Raw genomic sequence first — 18,604 nt, forward strand, 5'->3', positions numbered from 1 at the left:
ACTTTCTTTCACTTGCCTGGGCTGATGCAGGAGGAGGCCCTGCCTGGCCTGGCCTGGCATGCGATGACCCACCAGAGGACAGGCCCAGCACTGTTGGCCGCAGGGACCCTGTCTGAGTAGATTTCCTGGTTAGAGATCTAGGCTGGGTAAGCTTTCCTGCCCTCATAATGGAGCTGGCAAAGGGTGCCCACTGTACCTGGCAGAGAAGGCGCATACAGATGAGGCACAAAGGCCCAGCCTTACCCCTCTAACTGCTGCTGGCGGATTGCACAAGGAGCCAGTGTGGTTTCTGGCTGGAGTGACAGCTGGTCAGCAGCCATCTTATCAGAACATAGAGAGGCCAGCTTGTGGGAGGTCCAACTGGCAAAAGCAGCATTGCAAAAGCAAAATTTTTCTTAAAGAATAGAATCTCATTGACATATTGCCCCTCTCAACTGCATCATAAATCCTGGCTTCCACACAAAACAAGTCTAGTAATTTCAGGCCTACGAGAGCATTTTTGCACTTTGATTCTCCATTACTTAACTCGAGTCGTTATCCCAGCCAAACTTTGAGTTCAAAGACAGTCCTGCCCGGTAATTGCTTTCTCGAACTTGGAAGCTAAGAGGAAGGTTTACCCTTATCCTAGAAATCAGCTTCTTGCCTGACCTGGAACATCTCCATCTGGGGGAATCCCTTTCCCTTCATGCATCTAGGGACTGCTGCTCTCTTCTGACTCCCATCAGTTTAAGGTGGGATTTGTTTCTTATAATTTATGCCCTGGCTGCTTCTAAAACGGATGGGGGAAGCTTCGAAGACCATTGCTCCCTGCGGCTGTGTTAGTTGGCCCTGGCTGAGTCCTCTTTTAAGGCTCAGGCAGGTGTGTTGGTCCTGGTTCCATTTGAGACTCCTTCCACCCCCTCCACCTTTTTAAAGACTTTACTTTTTTAGCCGTTTTAGGTTCACAACAGAAACTTCAGGGAAGGTGCAGAGGTCTTCCATATACCCTCTTTCCCCACATATGCATAACCTCCATCCACCATTATCAACATCCCCCACTGGAGTGGTACATCGGTTACAAATGATGAACTTACATTGACAAGTCACAATTACCCAAAGTCCGTAACTTACACGAGGGTTAACTCTTGGTGTTGTACATTCTATGGGTCAGCACAAATGCACAAGGGCATGTATCCATCATGATGTATCATACAGAGTAGTTTCACTGCCCGAAGTCCTCTGTGCTCCACCTATTCATCCTTCCCTCCCTTCTAACCCCTGACAACCACTGATCCTTTTACTATCTCTATAGGTTTGCCTTTTCCAGAATGTCATATAGTTAGAATTACTCAGTCTGTAGCCTTTTCAGATTGGCCGCTTTCACTTAGTAATATGCATGTTAAGGCTCCTTTGGGTCTTTTCATGGCTTGATAGTTCATTTCTTTTTAGCACCGAATAATATTCCATTGTCTGGATCTATCACAATTTATTGATCCATTAACCTACACAAGGACATCTTGATTGCTTCCAAATTTGGGCAATTACAAAGCTGCCTTAAAGGTCTGTGTGCAGGTTTTTGGATGGGTAAAGACCAAGAAGGGCAATTACTGGATCATATGATAAGAGTACATTTAGTTTTCTAAGAAACTACACACTGTCTCCCAAAGTGGCTCGCCGTACCATTTTGCTTTCCCACCAGCAGTGGATGAGAGTTCCTCTTGCTTCACATCTTCACTAGCATTTGCTTTGTCAGTGTCCCCGATGTGGGCCATTCTAATAGGGGTCATATGGTATCTCGTGGTTTTAATTTGCATTACCCTGGTAACGGATAATGTGGAATATCAAACTGTTTCCCTTTGTAGGGAAAAAAAAATCAATTTTTATGTTGTTTTTATGACTACCCCAAAAGCATCTAGCAGAGTGTTCTGCACAGACAGGATGTTAAGTAAATGTTTCAGGGGAAGGACAGCTGATCAGGAGTTGGGCAGTCTGGACTGCAGGGAGGTAAGATCCCTAGCCTCGTTCTCAAGGATACTATGGTAAATATAGGAATAAGGTGAGTGAAAAAGCTTTGAATAATAAGTGTAAATTGCTCATACAGCTCTGGTTTCTTATAAAGCAAAGTTATCTCATTTTCTATAAGTTTTTCTGAAAAAGATAAAGATGTGAATGTCTATAGCAGCTTTATTCATAATCACCAAGGACTGGGAACAAATGTCCTTTAACTGTTATATGGACAAAACTGTGGTACCGTGCCAGTCACTGGAATTCTGCTCAGCAATGAAAAAGAATAAACTGATAAATGCAACAACACCGATGAATCTCAAAAGCAATATGTTAAGTGAAAGAAGCCAGATGGAAAAGTCTGCATACTATATGACTCCATTTATATGACATTTTGGAAAAGGCAAAACTATAGGAGCAGAAAACTCATTAGTGGTCACCAGGAGGTGAGGGTGGGGGGAAGAGGGATGAATGACATAAAAGGGCATGAGGACTTTTCTTGTTCTTGATTGTGGAGGGAGGTTACCTGACTGTATGTGTTCATCCAATTTTATCAAACTGTCTGAGTTTCTTCTCCTCAAACTGGAGAGATGCTGGAAAGCAGGATCCAATTGCTTCTAACCCACCGGGGAGAGTCTGTGGGCAGACCTTGCTGTGGACGAGGGACCCTTCACAGCCATGTGCATCATTGACCATAGCTGGTTTTGACACTAAGCACTTGGCTCAAAGTCTGTGAAATTAGCAGGATCTGGTTGCTTAGACATCTCAACCGTCACAACTTTATTGAGGAGAATGGCTACCAGCTGTCACCTCTGCCTCCGCCTCTGTGCTCGGCGATTCAGACGTCATGGCCACAGCCAATCAAGCCGTGATCCTGCTATGGCTCCTCGTGTTGGGGTTTGAACTCCCAGCCAAAGGGCTGTCGCTCAGCTCGTATGCTGCCAATCACCCGTCACTGTGGGTTAAACGTGATAGGCACACCGAGATCTTCCAACTCTTCAGACATCTGAGAGGCGACTTGCTTTCCACACGAGCAGGCAGAAAATCTGGGTGATGTTTAGCTCCTGGATTTTAGAAGTTCTGACTTCGTGGAAGGGGTGAGGAGGGGACTTGCTCATCTACAGGACAAGTTGCAGAAGGGCCTCTAACAAGTGAGTGGAAAATGTGATGTCAGCAGCGTACCACCTAAGTCTTAATAATTTTGTAGTCATTGAAAAATGTATCTACACAAATGAATCAAGTTCTCAGCACAGCTCTTTCCGAAAAACAAAAACAAAACTACCTGAAATCTTTCACATGCCATTATTGCATTTGAATTTTTCCCTGTCAAATAAGCATAAATTAATATTTGGAAAATTCTTTTTATGAAGGTTTTATTGCAACTGCATTTGAGACTTGGCAGGTACAATTTTTTTCTCTGAAAATGAGAGAAATAGTTTCATCTTTGTGAAGTTATAACATCATTATGCTCATCCTACAAGATTGACTTCTTTTTCCCAGTGAAGTACATATTTAGAAAGGGAATGCAGAAAAGGAACTAGCATTTAGTTAATATCTGCCCTGTGTGGGTACTGTGCAGGCGGCTCTGCATATCTCTTCTGCTATCATCTTCAAAATTAGTCCTGAGAATTAGGCCTTAATGAGTCCCATTTTATAGTTGAGAAAACAGACTTAGAAGTAATTTTCCCTAAACCAGACAAATGGTGGCATAGCCAAGATTTAAAGTCAATTGTTTTGACTGCGAAGTCCATGCTTAGGATGATATGTAAAACTCTTCCCAATGCTTTGACTGGTACCCTATGTCCATGTGCCATATTCCAGATGGAAGCCAATAAAAGAGCATGGTTGACTGAAACAGCATTGGGTGAAGACTCAGATGAAGACTCTGATAACAATTCTTAAACTCACACAACCCATAAGGGGAAACAAGTTATTTAAATTTATGTTTCATCTGTGAAAGCAGAAAACAAAATCGGTCTATACACAGGAGACTTTTAAGGTGTGGGGGGAAGGGGAATTTGATCATCTTGCCAGAGCACAGTTAATTTTTTCTGTAAATGTTTCTTTATTATGTGGATAAATAACTAATAAAGGCCATAAAATGTGCACATTTTATGATTTTATATTTTAAAAAACTTGAAAAGTAGAGGCCGCTTGGGTATGTTGTTGACCATAATAATGTTGCCCCACTCAATGTTGAGGTGGTAAAGGTACCATTTCGCACACCACCTCTTTGCAGCCAGGTTTGGAGCTCCGCATGAGGTCTATCATGGAGAAATTTATTCCAAATTGAAGAATCTCTGGAATTTTAATCTAAGTCCTGGGGGTGCCAGCGCCTTAAGCACATTTCCATGCCACGTCAGTATGACAGGCATCCGCAGACCTCAAGTCCATGATGGCTTTTCAGCTTCCTCTCTGTGCACCAGATAAACAGTACCCCGGGGGTTTCCTTCTAACAGGGGCAATAATTTGATTTCACAGCAAAAGACACTCCTCTGCCTTCCAAGTCATTTCATGGCAAGAATTCTAGTGTGTGCGTCCCACCGGGGTTGGGCAGAGTCCATTTCTTGACAGAACCTTGAAGCCACAGGCCAGGCCTTTGCTCAGCTATAAGCCACTTTCTCTAAGCCATGCTTAGGGTCTCTCTGTAGGTGCTGATCCCATTCACAGACAAGGCATGTTTTCCTGAGGTACTTGTTCCAAGTTCCAAACATTTTCCTCCTCCAGTCAGCCACAGCTCTTTAGAGTTAGAGAAACCCAGGCAGTGTGTGAGTGGATGAGCAGGACCCCTTGCATAAGCCTGAAGGAAACCCTGTTTTCTGTTAAAAGTTTAGGAGACGGTGGAGCTAGTTTGCAGTTTACAACTCGTCCCAAGCGCAGGGCACCAGCTAATTCATTTCCTTGGCTGTTTCTTCCTTCTTGCATGGATATGGCCTACCACGCCAGCAAAGGACAGGCAGCTGGCTGCTGCCCGATGACCAGGAAAAGTTTGGAACCTGTCTTCTCTCGCATTTTGAGAAATTAAGCTTTTGCATGAAATGATGAGGAATCTTTCTAAGACAGAGAAATGAAACGAGTGGAGAAACAGTGAGATAGAGGCAGAATGACAAATAGAGACTCAGAAAGAAGTGATAGAGGGCAGGGCAGAGGGCACGCTTGTTTTTCTTCTGTTTGTTCATTGTGGACCTTTTCCCTCACGGTACATTCCCTTGACCTCCCTCTACTGTTTGGTTTGTGATCAACGATCTGCTGATGCACAGCTTCGTCAGAATGAAAAGAATCTACCATGGTCATTGAGAAGCATGGGTCACTTCAATGCAGATCCTCAGCTATATTTCATAATGATTTCAACTCTTTATTTTGCACTGGCATTTTAGAGACTCTTTTCCAATGAGTGTTGACATAATCTAGAGTGTCTGATTTATACAAAGTACCCCTTTGAGGGAACGCATGTTTTATAGCCGTCTATATTGGAGATGGAAAATTTAAAGCCTCAGATTAAGTCCCATTGTTCACCATGGTAGCCCCAGCATAAAGTAGGTGCTTAGCAAATAGTAGCTGAATAAGAAAATGAAAGAAATTAATTTTCTAATTTAAAATATAGTTGCTCTGCATACCTCGGGATATTCCTGGAAATGTAGTTCTGGGAAATTGCTGCAACCACCTAGCTAGTCATTGCCAAGCCCCCAACGTGCTAAAGGCACCGGCCTTTAAAGTTAGAAAAGGCTAGAAGGAGGCCTTGCACTGAAAGAGGTTTAAAAGTTCAGGCAGTTTTAAACACCAAAAACCTCATGCTCTCATCCTGCAGGGCCAGGCTTCTAGAAGAAGTTAAATAGCCTCTAAGTTGCCATCAGAAATTGTGCCCCAGGGTGCTAGAGCTTGCTTCCTCCCTGGGAACCAGCATTTAAAGCAACTCCTATGGCTGGTGTCACATGAAGCGCTCAGCAGTTCCAGCTGCAGCCAGTTTAAAATGCCTGTTCACAGGCTCCTGGAAGGCGCTCTCAGCCTTGGCAGAGTCGTAGCTGACACTCTGAAAAGCACTTTCCCCCGAGGGGCATCAGAAGGAGAATGGCCATCGTTTTTATAGCGCTATTGTTATCTTCTGAGGACATCTGTGTTGTTGAAAAGGCCAAGTTGGAGAGTAAGTAGAAGTTGATCAGAGGACAGAGAGGAAGAGAAAACAACAGTGTCCACAGCACTGAGGCAATCAATGAACATGTTCTGTAAACCAATGGGCTCCTGCTCCTGGGGTGCTGGTGGTTGGGGGGGGGGGGGGGGCGGGGAGGGAGGAAGAATGAAGGAAGAGCCTGCTCCTCCTTCCTCTGAGAAGACACTCTTTGAAATTCTGTTCCCAGCCCCTAGGGCTCCACTGTCACCTCCTCCAGGCATTTCCTCTGAGAGGGGCAGGCCCACCACTTCGCCCTCATTTAAAAAATGAATCTGGAACTAGAAAGGCAGTTTTAAAGCCAGTACTTTGGAAAAGTTAAAGAAGAGACATTGTAGCTCTTTTAAAAATTCCCCACAGGTTGTTTGTTTTGATAGTATTTACTGAGGAATGGATGCATTTTTACCTGAATAAATCTAGTTATATCCACTTTCTGAAACTTGAGTTCATTTTTAAAAGTAGATTAGTAATGGAATAATATAGCCATTAATTCTTACTTAAACTATTGTACACTAATATATACAATCTTATTTTTCTGATTTAAAAGTGTATACTTTTAATTCTTCGGAGTTTAAAGGAAAACATTTTTCCTATGGTAAAAGCCTGTTATCACCATTAACCAACAATAAAAATACAACATGCCACTTCTCACCAAGATGGCATCCAAAGTTGCTACCCCTCTGGGACCTCTCCCCTCCCCTCTGTGCACGCCACCCTCATAAGGAGACTGATAAACTATAAAGTATACTTTGGCTTGGGATCCTCAGCTCTCCCTCCCCAAGACCCCCAGCTCTCATAAAGGCCCTCTGTTGCAGCGCAGTGCTATACACATAGGAAATGTATGTGCCTGTGCCTAGGGTATGTTTTCCGCTTGCTTTCTCTTCCAGCATTTGATCACTGGCCGATGAACTGTTTGGGCCCGCAGAGATATCTCTAGACCACCGGCTCTTGTATTTGTAAGGCATCTGTTTATTTTGAAAATGTAAATGCGGCCTACCTCAAAGACTGACAGGCAAGAAGTGACCCACTGAGCAAGGGGAGAGGTTGCCAATCTGGAGCCCAGTCCCTCCCTCTATCACACGGAGATCACTGGCTGTCAGAACCACTTCAGCAAGCTCCAGGAATCTGAGCAAAGGGCCCACGGTTAATACAAGCAGCAGTGTGTGTCCCCCTCTCTCATTCTCTCTCTCTCTCTCTCTCTCTCTCTCTCTCTCTCTCTCTCTCTCTCTCTCACACACACACACACACACACACACACACATACACATTGGCCAGGCAGATCACTTCTCACCTAATTTAAAGTGATAATGAGGTGGTTTACAAAAGAACTCTGAGCCTTTGAAATAGTGGCTCCTACACAAGGGCTGCCTGGAGGAGGCCCCCTCACAGGGACACTGGCCGCTGCAGTGGCAGCCGGGTCCTGGGGATGGATTCCCCAGAAAGCCCAAGAAGGTTAATGCCTGACTTTGATCTCTGTCAGGCATACCAGCAAGAATTAATTTACATTTCAGATGAAAAAGGTTGACAGCATGAAAAGGCATCTTGTTTCTGGTATGTGAATGTGCGGTAATAGATCGGGAATTCTGAAAGGAAGTTCTGAGGAAGCTAAAGGGATAAGCCGTGCGGCTGCTTTTATTGGGAAGGAGATGAAAGGAAAACAAATTTCAATATGCTCTGTAGTAACATGTAGGCCAAATGCTTCCTAAATTTCAAGGGCTGCTTTTAAAAGTACATAACATATCTTAGCAACACCATTAACAAAGACTATGTGCCAGAACTTGAAATACAAACAAGCGCGTTCCACAGAATCAAAATTTCAAATAAAATGGTTTGTTGAAAAAATAATAAATTTGAGAATAACCTTAGAACACACCAGAAAAAGGTATACTATGACAACATCCCCAGCCACTTCCTGCAGGCTTCAAAAGTAAGAGAATCTGCCCGGCCAGCGTGGCTCAGTGGTTGAGTGTTGACCTATGAACCAGGAGATCACGGTTCAATTCCTAGTCAGGGCACATGCCCGGGTTGCAGCTTGATCCCCAATGTAGGGCATGCAGGAGGCAGCTGATCAATGATTCTTATCATTGATGTTACTCTCTCTCCCATCCTCTTTGAAATCAATTATATATACATACTAGAGGCCTGGTGCATGAAATTTGTGCACTTGGGGGGTCCCTACGCCCAGCCTGCACCCTCTCACAGTCTGGGAGCCCTTGGGGGATGTCCGACGGGGAGTGGGCCTAAGCCATTGGACATCTTTAGTACTGCCACAGAGGCAGGAGAGGTTCCCACCACCACTGCTGCACTCACCAGCCATGAGCCTGGCTTCTGGCTGAGCAGTGCTCCCCCTGTGGGAGCGCACTGACCACCTGTGTTGAGCATTGCCCCCTGGTGGTCAGTGTGCATCATAGCAACCAGTCGTTCTGCAGTTTGGTCAATTTGCATATCAGCCTTTTATTATATACTAGAGGCCCAGTGCACAAAATTTGTGCACTGGCGGGGGAGGGGAGCGCTCAAAGCCCGGTCTGAGCCCTCTTGCAGTCCGGGACCCCTTGAGAAATGTCTGCCTGCCGGTTTTCTTCTGACTACTTTTAAGATGTTCTCTGCCTTTTTTTTTTTTTTTTGTAGTTTCCCTGTAATGCACCTAGGTATTAATTTTCTTTCTCCTCGCAGTCCTCACAGTCCAGGATCTGTCAGGGGATATCTGCCTGCTCACAGTCTGGTACTCCTTGGGGGATGTCTGCCTGCCGGCTTAGGATCAGGCCTAAGCCAGCAGTTGGACATCCCTCTCACAATCTGAGATCCCTCGCTCCTTACCACCCACCTGCTTGCTCCTTACTGCTCGGGTTTCTGCTCCTTAGTGGCAGGCTCCTTACTGCTTGGCTTGCTGCTCCTTAGCGCTGCTGCAGAGGTGGGAGAGGCTCCTGCCACTGCTGCTGTGCTTGCCAGCTGTGAGCCCAACTTCTGGCTGAGCAGCATTCCCGCTGTGGGAGTGCACTGATCACCAGGGGCAGCTCCTGCGTTGAGAGTCTGCCCCCTGGTGGTCAGTGCGCATCATAGCAATCAGTTGTTCTGGTCGTTCCGCCCTAACGGTCGCTTAGGCTTTTATTATATAGATGATGGAGATAACTGCTTTTGCCATGTCAGGGGCCTGTTCTACTCAGAAATGTCCTTGTTGCAGGAAGAGGAGCTTGTAATGAGAGGATTACGTTTGGGAAGAAAAGAATATGCTCCAAAGTAGAGCAGTTGGAATAACTGTTTCTCCTTTTAGATAAACACAACTGTGCTTCAAATCTGAAGATAAGGAAAACATTCTCAAGTAAAAATAAACTGCCTGTAAAATAGCAAATGTTGTTACTCTGCCCATGAATCATTTCTGCTAACACAACACCAGCACCTCAATTCCTGTTCATGGTAAAAGGCAAAGAGACACCGTCTGCATTTGCTCTCTGGCTGCTACACTTTACTTCCAAGAAGAAGAGTTGAGATTAGTGTCATCCTTGAGTCTCCGTGCCTGTCTGAGCCTCTGCAGGCTACATTCATGGAAAATCCTGAAGCCACTTGATAAGTGGGAACACTGGCTACCAGGTTAAGGAAGGGGGATGTTTGCAAAACCTAAAAAAAAAAAAAGGAAAGGAAAGACAGGAAGGAAGGAAGCCCCTTAAAGAAATGTGTTCTCTCTGATTCCACAAAACAAAATTATCCTTCCATGGTACCCCTCCTGCAGGTGCTGCACTGAAGTAATGTAATCATGACTGTGCTGATACCACGGTGACAGAGACTTGACTTTGTATGCAGTGTTCACTTGGCAATAACAGAATGCAAATAGGTGTGGTAGGCAGTTAGCAGATGTGAGCAAAGCAAGGGTAATGGGCCAGGTACAGAAGGTCACCAGGGTGGTAAGCCCTGGGTGGGTGTCGAAGGGGCAAAACTGAGAAAACAAGGACCTAACCCGCAGGATGACCTTTCCTCCCTAGCATATGGCTGGTCATGCGGTTTAGACCCCTTGACCTTTCATATCGCTGGTCATGTGGTTTGGATCCTCCCCTGACTTTTCCTCCCTTGGCATATTGCTAGTCCTGAGATAGACCCCCTTGGAGGAGGAACAAGGGGCTGAAGAGTGGCCTCATGTGACTCCCAAGTGGGCCTTTGCACACGTAAGAATTAGAAAGTCTTTTCTATCAAAATCATAGTTTAGAAACTAGAGGCCCAGTGCACAAAATTCGTGCATGGAGGAGAGGGTTCCCTCAGCCCAGCCTGCACCCTCTCCAATCCAGGACCTCTTGGGGGATGTCCAACTGCCGGTTTAGGTCAGGATTGGGCCTAAACCGGCAGTTGGACATCCCTCTCACAATCCGGCACCGCTGACTCCTACCTGCCTGACTGATTACCCCTAACCGCCCCCCCCCCCACCAGCCTGATCACCCCTAACCACCTCTGCCTGCTGGCCTAATTGCCCCTAACTGCCCCCCCTGCCAGCCTGGTCACCCCCAACTGTCCCCTCCTGTAGGCCTGGTCCCCCATGCAGCCTACTGTTCAGTTGTTTGGTCATCCCTCACTAACCCCCCTGCCAGCTTGGTTGCCCCATGCAGCCTGCTGTTCAATAGTTTGGTCGTCCCTCACTAACTCCTCTGCCGGTCTTGTCACCCCTCGCAGCCTGCTGTTTGGTCGTTACTGTTACTGTGATAGTGTCCCAGACAATAGCATATTCCTCTATTATTAGTATAGATTAACTCCATTTCCTTTTTATAACCTTTAATTTTGTACTCAAATCCACTCAGGCTTCCTTACTGTAGGAGACAAAGATAGTTTTGCACCACTTCCTGGCAGGCATTTGAAACTGCCCCCGCCCTGTTGCTCCACCCTCCTCAGGTTAGACATTCAGGCCAGATTGTGAAACCACACCCTTAAGCCAATCAGGGTATGGCGCAGTGACACGTCAGAAATAAAAAGGAGAATAGGCTTCCCCTTCTTTGTGCTTGCCTGCCATATTGTTGCTGGGGCACTGCACTCTTCTGCAGAAGTTTCAAGCGTCTGTTTTATTCCCATGACATCAGTTAAGAGCATTCCTAACATGCACTACTCCCTAAGCATTAACCCCTAGGGATAACATCTAGGCCTCAGTTGGGTTTCAGCTCCAGGCCCAGAAAAGCAGCAAAAGCAAATAAGTGATTCCATGGCTGACATCAGGACCAGCTGCATTGCCCAGTGTGGCTCAGTGGTTGAGTGTCAACTCATGAACCAAGAGGTCACGGTTATATTCCCGGTCAGGGCACATGTCTGGGTTGTGGGCTCAATCCCCAGTGGGATATGTGCAGGAGGCACCCCCAATGGATGATTCTCTTTCATCATTGATGTTTCTATCTCTCTTTCCCTCTCCCTTCCTCTCTGTGAAATCAATAAAAACAAGATCAGCTGCATTGACAAATGACCCTCTGCTCTGACACTGGCCAATCAGTAGAGACCATGAACCTGAAACTGTTACCATAATACACTCGATATTAATGAGGGAAAGGAAGCAAAGGGTATGGGACATGATGCCTGTTTGTTTCACCAGGAAGCTACAGCTTCACAACCCAGGGAATCGCAGCATTGTCCCTCCAAGGGGATTCATACTCCTCCTCCCCCTCTCGGTACCTGATTGATTGTGTGGGAGAGGGAAGCAGGGGGAGACAAGGACATGCCCGGTAAACTCAAAATGGAGCACGGAGAGGTGCTTGACTCTAGAGGCCTGTTGGTCTAACTAGGAAAGAGATCATTGAACCCATCAGAAGCCCACAAAAACTTGGAAAGTTAATCGGCTAGTTTAAAAAAGTTCCTGGTTAAAACTCCAGGAAAACAAAAAAGCTCTTTCTCTTTCTTGGGACCCACACTTGCCCTGTTGGTTCCTGTTCTCTCCTGCCCAGGAACATGTGACCTGGGGCGTGAGACAGACTGTGTGGGCTCCCAAGGACTAGGAAGCAGAAACTGTGGGCATTGACCTTTGCCTTGGCCCTGCAGAAGCCATGGTTGGATTTTTTCCATGGTGGATGGAGAGAGATGGGATCCACCTGCAAAGCTGTGAGTAGTCTATTGGGATCCTCCCTTGAGCCCGCCCACACTTTTCCTCACCCCTTGGCCCAAGAAGTTCTCCTTGTTTCTCTCTCCTAAGCTCCAAGAGGCCTTCTTTTATCTCTGTAACTTGTTTCCTGAGTGCATTTTTTCTATGGGTCACTTCTTCTACCTCTGTGACTTTCTAAATAAACTCTTTCGTATAGTTCGAGTCTTGGCTCTGAATTCTTTCTTAGCCAGAACTCAAGTACTGAGGTTGCTGAACCAAGGTCCAGTCTGACTCCACTGGCCTAACACCTGGTACCATTTTGGCACCAACACAGGGAGCCCTCCAAATATGATCTTCAGAGAGGGAATATTTGATTTATGATCCTACATACTGGATTCAGTGGATCAACAATAGATAAGCTCAAAGTTTATATTTTAAAACATATGTTGGGCTTAGGGCCAAGCTGCAAGATCAGAAGTCAGCCCAGTATCCTTTCTTAAGGGGGACCAAGTGTGTGTGTGTGTGTGTGTGTGTGTGTGTGTGTGGTGGGAGGTGGGCAAGTAAGGAACAAATGCACTTTGAATTGTCTTTCTTAAATTGCAACTAGAATCACATCCCTCCTCCTGAGGCTTTGAAGTTGTAGAGCTTAGAAATCCTAGGGCAGTTGTCGGCAAACTCATTAGTCAACAGAGCCAAATATCAACAGTACAACGATTGAAATTTCTTTTGAGAGCCAAATTTGTTAAACTTAAACTATATAGGTAGGTACATTGTTAACTTAATTAGGGTACTCCTAAGCTGGCCTTTACTAAAAACGTCCTCAATCTGATTGAGGTACGTTCGCTGAGGTCGACCCCTTCCAACTCTCCCATCCATACTCGTCTTGTATACTTGTTTTGCCCAGGCCGAAAACCGACTTCTGCGCATGGGCCACGAAGTTTCAATCGCACTGTACATGCACACCCACACATGGTATTTTGTGGAAGAGCCACACTCAAGGGGCCAAAGAGCCGCATGTGGCTCACGAGCTGCAGTTTGCCGACAGCTGTCCTAGGGAATGGTGTTAAAAGTTTACACACTTGCATTTAAATGACATCCTTTCCTCCCAAATATTTTGGTTTGGAATGAAGAAGTCTGGCTTCTACAGTGGCCTAAGAGAGTTCTGAGTATTCCTGGAGCCAGGTTCTGGGCAAGGACCCCCTGGAAACAGTTGTGGTCTATTTGATATAAAGATCTGCTTCAGTCATGGCATTATTTGAAACCCTACCCCTCTCCCTACGTCTGAGTCCACTGGACTGGCCACATTCTCATTCTGTCTCCCATGTCTTGAGCTCTGGGAGCTACTGGCATGTTGGGGCCTGTTTTTTCCAGTTCCTCAATTAGGCTTGTACAGCTTCAAATGACAGAGGAAACCCAGCCTGGTAGCCACTGTGGATACTGCCACTTGCAAAAGAGCAGAGTAACCTGGGAGCCAAGGAGGGGACTGAGGAGCCAGGAACCAGAGCTCACAGCGCTCAGGTAGCCATGGCCACGCTGCCACCTCGTGCTCACCCTATGGATCCAGAAGATCACTTTAGGCACATAACAGCCTGGGGGAAGAAAACTCCATCTGCTGGGAAAGTTCCTGAGCTATTTCTGCCTGTGTGATGCCGAGACACAGGTCTGGCATAGTCAGAGAATTCCAAGGTTGGAAGGCACCTTCCTGACCTTTTTAGCCATTGCTCTCATTTCACAGATGAGGGCCATGTGCCTCCAAGAGGGGAGGGATTTGTTCTGTTGGCGGGTATGCGGAGTTAACTCTATGCAAACTGCCTGTGTCCCAGTGCTGGCTCTGCGGCTGGCTAGCTGTGTGATCCTGGACACGCTACTTCACTTCTCTGTGCCTTGGTTGCCCCCTCTGTTGAAATAGAGTGAATCTAAGAGTACCTACTCAGAGCATCCTTAGGCAAGTGTAGCACACAGCAAATGCTCACAAGGGTTATTCTCATCATCGCCACACACGGGGTGTGTCAGACACAGCACAAAAAAACCCTCCCTCAAATTCTTGACGCCTATGCCAATGCTCCTGAATTATTAACCTCGCAGCTTTCCTAAACTCATATGAACTTAATCACGGAATATTTCCAAGTGGATGCTATGAAAATGATGTTTTAATTACCTGCTTCAATATGAACAGCAGACTCACTCCTTCTGTTGCTTATTTTCTTAAATTTCCTCCGAGCATCATATCCTCTCCAGGCTAAAAATATAAAACCATGTGCTAGGAATGACATTAATTTAAGCACGTGCCAGAGAATTGATATAAGCTGTTTTCCTCCAATCTATTACCCCTCTCCTCCTCCCTCACTGAACAAAATCAGCAGAGATACGTGAGCAGGGATGGGGAAGGGGGGCCTCTCTGTACTCTCAGCTTGGCTCTAGGATGCTTCTGAGGAGGAGTTATTTTCATTCAGGCAGAGTTTCCAGAACATTCTGGATTCCATGTATGCATGACTAGGAACCCCTATCCCAGGTGAGGGGGTCCCCTGTCCTTCCATCCCATGGAGGAAGCTCTGTCTTCAGGCTTTGGGGGTGGGAAACAGTTAAACCATGTGACCTGCTCCATCTTTGTTATTGGAAGGGAGGTATAAACATGAAAGTTGAAGGAGAGAATAATAAAGAGGGGAATTAAGGGGAATCATTAGCAGCACGACACTGGCATTGGGTGAGGGTAAAGATGCATGGATGCAGAGAAAGAGAAGGGACTCGCCGCCGCTGTGCTGAGTCCTTTAGTCAGAGACCTGGGGCGTTAGGGCGCACACCAGGAGCACGACTGCCGCTCCTCTGCGCCCCCCAGACTGTCCCAGCTCCCCGTGCTGCCGAGCGAGGTCAGGAAGTCCAGAGCGAACACTACGAGAGCACGTTATGAGAGCACGAAGGAGGTGCTCTGCTATGTTCAAGACAGGCTGGGGCTTTCACAACCACTCACCAAGCACACAGGAGTCAAACGCTGTTTGTAACATAAATGCACACAGGTATGCAGAGGCACCGACTGGGCTGGGCATATGACAGGGCCCTCGGTTTGCAAGCCCTGTCTGGGCTAGAAAAGCCTTCCGAAGTGGCATTAGAAATTCTGACTCTGAAAACCTGTTAACAGACCTGAAGTGTAAATCATGTCAGTCATCCGGGAGCTGGGACACATGTCCGCATGTCCGTGTGATTTGGATTTGAACCTCCGCCCACTTCATACTGCCGCTGTCTTGCCACTCGTCACAGTGTGTTGCGACAGCCTGTTTGGTTGTCTGGAGGTCAGGGAGCATGGCGCTCTTGCTATTGCTATTTCCCCAGCAACTAGCACAGGCCCTGGCCTGTAGGATACACTGGATAAAGATTTGCTGAGGCAAGGAAGGAAGGTAGAAGGGAAGAAAGAGGGGAAGGAGGGGAGGGAGGAAGAAAAGAAACCACTGAGAACCGGCACTTAATGAAATGCCAAGATTCAGGACCATTTACCTGACTGGATGGCAGTGGCGCCCTTCTCTCTCTTCTCTCTGACTCTTTTGTATCTCCTGGCTCCAAGCCACCCCTTGGCATATGCTTGCAGCACAACCACTCTGCCTATGACTTCTCGCAGCAGCAAATTTAACTGCTCAACATGGTAATATTTGAGAAAAACCTGAAATGAGACATTAGTTTTGGCATTATATATAGGCTTCCAAACAGATATTCACTCTATTTCAGCATGTAAATATTAAAATCATTATCTAAATAAAGTTTACAGTGACTTGATTTATGCTAATGTTATGAACTTCTTGGAAGCAAATGCAATTCCACTTCTAAGGCTGAGCCAATCTGTGATTATGGATACAAACATACGATGAAGTTGATAGGGCTGTAGGAGATCCCAACTATCCTCCAAGCCTGTCTCATTTCTGCCATGAATTCCCTTTTCTCAGCTTGATCTCTAGTCTCTTTCCCCACAGCCTCTACTGGAGGTGCGACCCATCAGAACTGACCCCAAGCCAACAGAAGTTCCCAGGGACAGGGACCTAGATGACCCACAGGGGTCTAATTTCTGCCGAGGAGCAGGAGTGTTGCCATCAACACTTAGGCTAAGGCTGGCTTTGCCTGGCAATTCAGAAGGGGCCATAAACACCTGGACTCCTGCAGGGATGCGATGTTCTCCCAAGTGAAAAGCTGGACACCATGAGACTGTTCATTAGGGTATGCGATAAATAACACAACAAGAGTCTAAATAAGTGCTGAAATAAGTAGCATTGGAAAAAAGGGACATTTAAAAATAAACTTGAAGATCTCATTCTAGAAATGCTAAGTGGCTCTCAGACGACATGCCGACCAGCGGCACATGCTCCTCCTCTGGTCCTTGAGGTACTGGGACTCTTGACCCAAGACCAGCCAGGATCATTGTTAGGTTGGGGCCTTATCTGCTAAGCTACACAATTTACAGGGCCATTCATATCACTGACAAGAGACGCGGGTATGTAATATAGCATCACAGGTGACAATGTGAACAATAAAGAAAGAACTACCTTTGTTTTTCCAAGCACCCAGTGATCTAATCTGGACTTTTCCAAGATAGCAACACAACTCTCTTTGCTAGCAAGAGGTGTCTGATGTGCTCTGAATGCCAAGTAATAATACCTACAAAATAAAAGAGTAAGATAAAGTATTTTTAGTCTTCATTTCACTTAGTTTAGTAGAATTGCTCTGGGCCTGTGGACATGCTGTTTTTTAATAGTAAATAATTCTTGAGCACTGATAATAATGTACTAGATAGTGAAAGATATACAATTTATGCTTATTGGCTCTTACCTACTTTCATACTTTCTGCTATGTGCATTTCCCTTTTAACACTGCTTTGTAATTCATATTGAATGCATATATGACATCTTTTGCATGAAAACCCAAAGTATTAATCCTTATAGAAAGCTGAAGTTTAGATAGCTCTTCCAGTGAAAATCATCAAATAAAATGTTAGAATTACTATTATAAAAATAATTTGTAAGAGGAGGGGAAATCTGCTGATTGAAATATCCAAACTAAGTGTCATACTCATCTGGGTAAGAGTTGGAAAGCATAACCTCTGAATATTAAAAAAAAAAGAAAATCAGTTAAACATCACCTAGTAAATAGCCATTACATTTTTTATGAAGAAAGACCTTGTACAGACTGGAAAAAAAAATGATTTTCATAGAGATATCTATATGATCAAGAGAATTAAATTTTTATTTTGTTTTACTAGTGCCACAAACTTGCCAGTGGTAACTTACTTGTTTGGTCCAAAATAATGCTTGCTCTAGTTTTCTTTCCTAGGACTTGTTGCTAAACATCAAAAGACATCTTTGAACTGTACATTTGATCAGATAGTTAGTTTTTTCTGTTGAGAACCTTTGAATAAAAAACATCTAAAAATTTTTAAAAATTGTAATCCTATTGTAACCACGCAAAAACTTCATTTATTTAATCTGACCTTTTCGCCTTCTTTCCTTTGATTAAAACTGGCCTTATCCAGCCTGTGAGGACCTTGTCTCACTCACCTCCCTCCCTTGCATGTCCACTCCCTAAATCATTAATCCCTCAGACAATGGGGTTCTGGTCAGCATCAAATAATCTTAGGAACAAAGCCCCAGGCATGCTGAACACAGTGACACAGTTTCAGTCAAACTATAGATAACATCCAGGCCTCAGTTGTATTTCAGCTCTACACCCAGAAAATGGGAACAACCCCACCAATCACACCCTTGGGAAACCAGACAGTGTGATGCTATGGCTGACATCAGGGCCAGAAGCAATGACCAACTACCCCTATCCTAGCACCGACCATTCAATAGAGACCATGACCCTAACCATGATCCTAACCCCCTTAGTCACTAAGATTAATGATTTCCCCCCTATAGAACCCATCCCCTAGAGCAGTGATGGCGAACCTATGACACGCGTGTCAGAGGTGACACGCAAACTCATTTTTTTGGTTGATTTTTCTTTGTTAAATGGCATTTAAATATGTAAAATAAATATCAAAAATATAAATCTTTGTTTTACTATGGTTGCAAATATCAAAAAATTTCTATATGTGACACGGCACCAGAGTTTACTTAGGGTTTTTCAAAATGCTGACACGCCAAGCTCAAAAGGTTCGCCATCACTGTACTAGAGGCTAACAGAGAGCCAGGTCTTACAGTATTAGCTCACCTGTGACTCTGGGTTTGGTGCCATTTCCTTAAATAAACCTTTACTTTCTTTGCAGGAAGCTCCAGTTCACATTTGATTGGGCTTTGACACCCACAGGTGAACAAACCCCTTTAGTTTGGTGACACCATTGTATAAAGTTTGACTATGCTTTGAAAAGTCCATCGGAAGCAAATAGCAAAAGTGGTCATAGCTTAATACTGCTGACCTGCTGAGTCACACATCTGTCT

General features: G+C 45.3%; 1 protein-coding gene across 1 annotated transcript in view; it reads right to left on the reverse strand.

The window, feature by feature from the left end:
* The window catches only part of MYO3B (myosin IIIB), a gene marked incomplete at its 3' end in the record, with an annotated part of 345,767 nt that overhangs the window by 109,247 nt on the left and 217,916 nt on the right, over positions 1–18,604 (reverse strand). The window contains exons 25-27 of the mRNA XM_081095513.1: positions 16,715–16,826; positions 15,678–15,840; positions 14,347–14,427 (exon numbers count right to left, since the gene is read on the reverse strand). Of these exons, the coding sequence (XP_080951639.1) occupies positions 14,347–14,427; positions 15,678–15,840; positions 16,715–16,826 (356 nt within the window). The remainder of the gene's footprint in view (positions 1–14,346; positions 14,428–15,677; positions 15,841–16,714; positions 16,827–18,604) is intronic.

Source organism: Myotis nattereri (assembly GCF_964212035.1).
Source record: "Myotis nattereri genome assembly, chromosome: 7".
In the NCBI taxonomy this organism is placed as follows: Eukaryota; Metazoa; Chordata; class Mammalia; order Chiroptera; family Vespertilionidae; genus Myotis; species Myotis nattereri.